General features: G+C 43.5%; 1 protein-coding gene across 1 annotated transcript in view; it reads left to right on the top strand.

Annotated features, from left to right (window-relative positions):
- Positions 1–7,996, top strand: part of Pi4ka (phosphatidylinositol 4-kinase alpha) — a 126,482-nt gene that overhangs the window by 50,024 nt on the left and 68,462 nt on the right. Inside the window, 6 exon segments of the mRNA XM_021209064.2 lie at positions 247–379; positions 1,355–1,450; positions 2,074–2,257; positions 3,460–3,563; positions 4,113–4,281; positions 6,737–6,787. Coding sequence (XP_021064723.1) covers positions 247–379; positions 1,355–1,450; positions 2,074–2,257; positions 3,460–3,563; positions 4,113–4,281; positions 6,737–6,787 — 737 coding nt within the window.

Here is a 7,996-nt window from a genome sequence, read left to right as displayed (position 1 = left end):
GAAGAAAAGAAGAGAAGAAGAAAAGAAAAGAAAAGAAAAGAAAAGAAAAGAAAAGAAAAGAAAAGAAAAGAAAAGAAAAGAAAAGAAAAGAAAAGAAAGCCTGTGGGTAAGATACGTAGTCAGCTAGTTTTGAGTCCTTGCTTCTACAAGCTGAAGCTGACTGACTAGCTTGTTATCTTAGTTGTACACAAAGAAGGCAAAGAAAGGGAATGCTGAATCAGACACAGTGTGAACTTTTACTTTTAGTTGCTGGCAGTGATATAAAAATAAGTGTCACCAATGAGCATTCCGAGTCAACTCTGAATGTCTTGCCGGGCAAGAAGAACCAACCATCCATGTATGAGCAGCTCCGGGACATCGCCATTGACAACATCTGCAGGTGGGCTTAGTTGAAGAAAGCCTTTGGGGGTGGGGGTGGGGGCGGGGGCGGGCACAGGCTTGGTAATAAAAGGAGTGGATTTATCCTCTATTTAAAGCTTGTCTCTATTTATTGTATATTTATAAAAAGAGTTTTGTTTTTATTTTTTAAATAAAGCAATAAATATTTTTCCTTTTCTTAGTCAGAAAAAAATCAAAATGTTTATTCAAGAAAATTAGTAATATATTAAAAAGGATTGATCCATAACCCGTCTTCCAGAGAAACATGTAATTATATTTTTTCTGTATAATATTTGATGTAAGTCAGAGGTTTTTGCTGTTGTTTTAAATAAGATTAAGTTTCTGTGCTGTGGAGGCTTGCTTCATGCTCTTGTTCTGATTTGTATCAAATTCTGGCTTCTCATTCTCAAAAAAGCAAATTGAGAAATAGCTCAACATGCCTTAAGAGCCAAATAGATGTGGTATGCAAGACACACCTGAGAAAGATTTTGTGGTTTTAGGGGCTTTAAAAATTTCCCATTCTCTCTGTAACCCAAGCATTTCTCCTTGGTAGGGAGTGGGGTGTAGCTTAATGGCAGAGCGTGTGCTTTGCATTTATAAGGCCCTGGAGTTAATGGGGAAGACTTGATTATATAATGTCCCTCAGCTATCTGGGACTCTTCTGTCCTTGGAGTCTTTTGGTAAAGGAAGTGTGAAGTTGGAACTCGCTAGGATACATAATTCTGGAAGAAGCTGTTCCTTCCAAACAGGGAAAGTGATTTATGTTATTGTTTCCAGAAGAAATATTATCAAGTGGGCAAATCTGCTGTAAATTTTCAAATTCATTCTTTGGAATGACTTCATTCAGGTTTCTGGAGTAAAAACTTCAGAGCTGCTATTTAAAATGTTGTAGAGCTCAACAGGGAGCAATGCAAGCAGAAGACAAAGGGTATCACCATCTTAACACTTAGTATCCTGTGGGTTCTCTGCTGCACAGGTGCCTGAAGGCCGGCCTCACCGTGGACCCTGTGATCGTGGAGGCCTTCCTGGCCAGCCTCTCCAACAGGCTCTACATTTCCCAGGAGAGCGACAAGTAGGTGTCTGTATTTGGGAAGTGCATTGCTTGGCACCGTGTGTGTGTGTGTGTGTGTGTGTGTGTGTGTGTGTGTGTGTGTGTGTGNTGTGTGTGTGTGTGTGTGTGTGCCTCTTCCCTGTTCACAGTGTAGCCATGCACTGGGTCTGCTGAGGGTTCGGGGTCAGTCTTGGATGACAGTGCTGAAGTTATAGTCTTGGTCTCTGTCTCCGAATGCGGCTCCTTCAGAGGAGTGCTTCTTCTAGGAAGGGAAGTAAGAGATCCACTCTTTGCATTTTGTTTCACTACTGCCTGCCTCAGAGCTTTTTTTTTTTTTTTTTTTTTTAACTTTTTGGGGTTTTTGGTTTTGTTTGATTTTTTTGTTTATTGTTTATGCTGAGACAGGGTTTCTCTGAGTAGCCCAAGCTATCCTGGAACAAACTCTGTAGACCAAGCTGACCTTGAACTCAGATCCACCTGCCTCCTGCCTCTGCGTCCTGAGTGCTGGGATTAAATGCGTGTGCCATCACTCTGGACTCTCGGCTTTTTTTATATTTTTGGTTGTGAGCCTGGCCTTTAACAGCTGAGCCATCTCTCTGGCCCTCAGAGCTTTTCTTAAACACCTCTTTTCTTCCCTCCTATAGGGATGCTCACTTGATTCCTGACCATACCATCCGTGCTTTGGGACACATTGCAGTGGCTCTGAGGGACACCCCAAAGGTCATGGAGCCAATTCTGCAGATCCTGCAGCAGAAATTTTGCCAGCCTCCCTCGCCCCTTGATGTGCTCATCATCGACCAGCTGGGCTGCCTGGTTATCACTGGAAATGTAAGGCCAGAGCTGGAAACCTTTGATTATAAGGAGTATAAAATTGCACTATTCACAAACCTTGAAAATGACCTAAATTCTCAGAATGATTTCAACACTATATGGTGAGAATAATGTAATCAGTGGTTTTATGGGTCTTAGGAAAAGAAATGCAGAAATACCAACTAATTTCTTATCAGTGTAACTACCATAAAATAAGGGCTAAATAAGAACTACTTCTCTTTTACTTTTGATTTGGGGTTTTCTTAGAGCTCTAGAAGTGGATCCTTAGCCAAACAGCGTGACACATGCCCAGCATCTGAGAAGTAGAGGCCAAAGGATTAGAAGTTCACACCCATTCTTGGCTATATATAAGACTCTATCTAAACAAAACAAAACAAAACAAAGACACCCAAGTATGAAAATGTTGCTTAGAGGTTAGAAGCACATACTGCCCTTATGTAAGACCCAAGTTCAGTTCTAAGCTCCCACATCAGGTGAGCCAGGACCTCCTATGGCTTCAGCTCTGGGAGGTCTGGTGCTGTCTTCCTCACTTCTAAGGGAACCTGCACTCACATGTACATACTCCCGTGCAGACACCCACATCCCCATGTAATTCAGAATAGAATCTTCAAGCCAGACTTGAAGTACACAGCTTTAACCCCAGCACTTGGTAAGCAGAGGCAGGCAGATCTCTGAGTTTGAGGCCAGCCAGGGCTACACAGAGAAACTCTGTCTGAAAAAAAGAAAAAAAAAGTCTTAAAACAATAAAATAAATAGGCCAGGCATGATATGCACACCTTTAATCCAGCACTTGGGAACCAGAAGCAGAAGGATCTCTGTGAGTTCAAAGCCAGTCTGCTCTATATGGTGAGTTCTAGGTCAGCCAGGGCTTCATCACAAGATCCTGTATATAAATCAATCAGTAAAGTAAACATGGTTGTCAAAGATAGTTTAGTAGGTAAAGAGACTTGCTGACAAGCCTGGTGACTTGAGTTGGGTCCCCGAACCTGAGTGATGGGAAGAGAAAAGCAGTTCGCACAAGTGTTCCTCTGACTGCCATGGCACTTAAACACACACACCTGTGTGTGTGTCCTGTATGTGTGCCCTTCACAGTCTCTTTGGTAATCAGATTCCAGAGCTTTCTCCCTGGGTGATGACAAGAAGGCCCTTCTCTGTCTAGGAGTGGCCTCTTGGTGACAGTATCTCTTTCTCTCTTCCAGCAATACATTTATCAGGAAGTGTGGAATCTCTTCCAGCAAATCAGTGTGAAGGCCAGTTCAGTTGTGTATTCGGCCACCAAAGACTATAAAGACCATGGCTACAGGTAATTCTTCTGTACCTTGTTGCTTTAGATCTTGACAGCATGTAACTCTGAGGCAACTTTGAAAATTTGTCTGTGTTTCTCTTCTTACAGAAGCACCATATGCTGTAAATCAATGTACATATAAGACAACATGGGAAAATTTACATGTGGTAGCAGTTCATTCCTAAACTACACCTATGGCCCTCTGCTCTTCTCCCTTCCATGACATACAGACCCATAATGCACATTTAGGTGACCTGCTTCTTATACTTAAGCAACATGCCAACTACACCTGAAATATTTCCCTGTATGTTGTTTTAAACAGCTATGTGGTACCACATGTATAGCTGTGTCAAGACTGTAACCAGTCCCTAATTTGGTTATTAGGTAGTTTTCTAGTTTCCATACTAGAAGGTGTTGCCTTGAGTAACCAGTGTAGAGGCCCAGGCCATAGTCATGTGTTCACAGTCAGTGTCTGTGCATGGTGAGGCAGGCCAGTGTTTCTCCCTACAGCTCGTCCCTGGCATTACTGAGGGTCTGGCAGTGAGTGTGACTTTTTCTTTTCTTTAGGCACTGCTCCCTAGCAGTCATCAATGCCCTGGCCAACATCGCAGCCAACATTCAGGAGGAGCATCTTGTGGACGAGCTGTTGATGAACCTGCTGGAACTGTTTGTGCAGCTGGGGCTGGAGGGGAAAAGAGCCAGCGAGAGGGCCAGTGAGAAGGGGCCTGCCCTGAAGGTAGGAAGGGAGGTGCATTTCGAGGAACTACCTTGGTTGAAATATGGTGCTTTCTTTGTTAAATTATTTCTAAGTTTTAAATGTATTCTGGTTTTGGTTCTTGGACTCAAACCAAGATTTCACATATGCTAACACACTAACTCACAACCTCCACCTGTTAGATGGTATAAGAAAGATGATGGCTTCCTCACAACATTGAATCTGGCTTGTATCAGCCTAGGCGACATCAAAACAGTAGCAGTGGGCATGGGTTTCTCCATGGACAGCTCTCCCTGGGTTGCTCATCAGGAAGCAGGTGTTGATGGTGTCCTGGGCCTGAGCCTATGCTGAGGAGGACCTTAGATGCCCGTTACTGGAACATAAGGGATGCCAGCTTTTACCTGAAATCACACTGTCATAGAAAGGGAGATCCACAGGAACAAACAGAATGCTGCCTTTTAAATGCTCAAGTTGGTTATTTGGGGTGTTTAAAACAGGGGACACCCCTTACCTCATCATCTTCCCATTAACACTGAGCCCTCTCCCACATTTTCAGTTTTATGCTTACATTATTTTCCCTCTTGCCCTTTCCCAGTTGCTCTCCACCACTGTGCTCAGCCCACTTAGTATAAGGAACCGGGCTTTGCAGGCTCCAGACAGTTTCTGTTACAACAACTCAGTTATTCTGTAGTAGCCGTCAGCAGCTGTAGCCAGTGTGCAAGAGACAGTTAATGGTTAGGATTTGGCCCATGGGCTTAAGTGTCCCTCCTGGCTTTTGTTCAGGTGAGGGATTAAGCAAATAAGAGAAGATGCCTCCATGAAAGGTATTGTGGGAGTATAGAACAGGGCAGCTCAGAAAGGAGCACTCTGAAATCAGACTGGTCAGGAATGCCTTACAAAGGAATGTCTGAGTTGACATCTCCATGGAATCTTTCCTGTGAAGGTCTTGAACAAGGAGTAGCTGATGTAAAAACCAGAAAAAAACAAAAACAAAAACAAAACAACAACAACAACAACAAAAAACCCGCTTAAGACTTTGTCCATAATTCTGCCTTGTTCTCCTGGACCCTACCAATGGTTATCTGCTGATCAGTTTATCAAGCCTCCCAGGATAGTGACTTTCTCAGTTCTCAGGAGAGACTGTCCCCTACAGTCAGCAGAGGCTTAAGTGTTGGGGGAAAAGTGATGGGGGAAAAGTGCTGGTGATGAAGGGGGGTTCTAAACACCTGAGGAAATGGTGTCAGAGTATCCAGAACCTTCTCACTCACAAGAGGTTGGCACTAGTACCCAATTGAGCTACTGGGACCTGTGGCCACTCCTATTTGCTTCCTCTTACCACATATTTTATAGAATTTCAAGACTCCTGGAATTTAATGCTTATTCAGAGGCAAGAAGAGCAATACCAGGATTCCCTTCTCTCTTAAATACAAAGGTGGGATCCTGTTCTTTGTAAAGTAATTACTGTTGACCAGCCAAGTATTCACTGAAGGAGGGACTTCTGGAGTGAGGGGAGCCTGTAGAAGCATAGAGGAAGATGCTAACTCATAACCACTCGTGTGTTCCAGATGTGATGGCACATTCCTTTAATCCAAGCTCTCAGGAGATAGAGTGGATTTCTATGAGTGCAAAACTAACCTGCTCTACATAGCAAGTTCTAGTCCAGCTAGGGCTACACAGTGAGACCTTGTTTCCAAAAAAAAAAAAGAAAAAGAAAAAGAAAAGTTAAACTAAGTTAAACTTAGTTAAACTAAGGCTAAGGCTAAACCAAGGCAGAGAGGGGTTTCCTTGACATGACTATGCCGGAGTCAACAGTACACGTGCCCTCGGGACTGCCTCAGCTCCCACGGGTGTTTGTTGAAGTTTAGCTGCATTTGGGGGCCCAGCTAGAAAACATATCAACTTAATTATTAAAGTTTCCAGGGTTTTTCTGACTTATAGAAAATATATGGACATTGCCAGGTTTTTTTCTGCACATATGTTACCTATGGATAACTGCGTCAGAGGAGGCATTTAACTCCTGACTTGTTTTCACTGGTTTCTGTCAGCACTCTTCTAAGGTAACTACATTTTCAGAAAGTTACCTTCTTAATGGCCCTGTCATGATTATGTAGAATTTCTACAATCATAAACTGATGGTTTGTATTTGACATTTATGTTGTCTCTGCCCACCCCCATTAAAGTTATTTTAGGGCTAAGGATGTAGCGCAGTGGTAGAGCAGGCGTAGCGTATGCAAGGCTCTGTCTAGGTTCAGTCCTCAGCACCACATGCACAAAATCTGAATTATGCTGCATGGCAACTAGGGTTTATAGTTTAAGTGCTCAGCATGTAAAAGGGGCTAGGGCCAAACAGTGCACCAGAGGAGCGTCTTTATTCACTGTGTGTGTGTCTCATTATTTTTCTGTATCATTCTGTTGTGGTTTTTATTTGTTAATAAGAGAAATGTTTTGCCAGTGATGTATTTGGTTTCTCCTCTAGGCGTCCAGCAGTGCAGGGAATTTGGGAGTGCTCATTCCTGTGATAGCTGTGGTGAGTCTCTTCTCTCAGAGGGCTTAAGTCTCAGCTGCTCATGTGTGCACAGAATCCTTATGAAAATGCTTTTCTAAAATCCCAATAACTCAGCCAGCCAAAACGATGTATGCCTTTAATCCAGCACTTGGGAGGCAGAGGTAGGGTGATCTGAGTTTGAGGCCAGCCTGGTCTATATAGTTGAGTTCCAGGATAGCTAGAGCTATATAGTGAGACCCTGTCTCAAACAAACAAGCTACATAAATAAATAAATAAATAAATAAATAAATAAATAAATAAATAAATAAAGGAATGGGATCCCAGGACTGTATAGATACAGTTGTTTCAGCTGCAGTGACTTCCAGAGACAGCCATAGGGATACTGTTGCTTCATGCCTTGCCCAGCCTGCCTCAGTAGTTCCTCAGCAGACTTCAGTTCCCTTCTTGCATGGTGCCTAGGCCTAGCCCTGCTCTCATCCTCTGTTGTCATCCCCGGGATTAGAGTCTGTGACTGATACTTTGCCTGGCCTCCTTTGGTGGCTCTCTCGTGCAGACAGTGGGGCTGCAGCCCTGTCTGTGGGCCCAGTGGCTGTAAGGTCTGCTTCCTAGTGCAGCTCACTATGCTAGAGAGCCCATGTTCGTCCTGTCCTGTTTTATGCTGGTCTACTGCTCTGCAAAACATTTTCTAAAATAATAGACATAGGTCTCACTGTGTAACTTTGGTTTCCCTAAACTCAATATATAGACCAGGCTGGTCTCTAACTCACAGAGATTCACTTGCCCATGTCTCTTGAGTGCAGAGATTAAAGGTGTGTGTCACTACACTTAGTTTTTGAAAATAACTTCTGTGAAGCTTTACCCCCATCCCTAGTCATTCCCAGTATCAGTCCTGAGAATCCTGTGTTCTCATATTTCTATCCCTCCCATTCTCTGCTCACCCCTTGCCTAATAATAGTTCAGGCCTTGAAAGTGTTAGCAGTAGAGTTGACCTGCCTGGGGGGCTGGGTGTCGTAAGGACAGAATGTGTGTGTGTGTGTGTGTGTGTGTGTGTGTGTGTGTGTGTGTGTGAGAGAGAGACAATAGACAGAGATGACAGAAAGAGGGGCAGGAAGGAGACTGACTAACCAGCTCGGTTTTGTTGTATAGCCTGGGTTAGTAGTCTAGAACAGAGTCTCAGCCTTTCTCTCTCTCTCTCTCTCTCTCTCTCTCTCTCTCTCTCTCTCTCTCTCT

Source organism: Mus pahari, chromosome 12 (genome assembly GCF_900095145.1).
Source record: "Mus pahari chromosome 12, PAHARI_EIJ_v1.1, whole genome shotgun sequence".
NCBI classification, from domain to species: domain Eukaryota; kingdom Metazoa; phylum Chordata; class Mammalia; order Rodentia; family Muridae; genus Mus; species Mus pahari.
The sequence above is the reverse complement of the archived record's forward strand: the minus strand, read 5'-3'. Positions and strand labels throughout refer to the sequence as shown.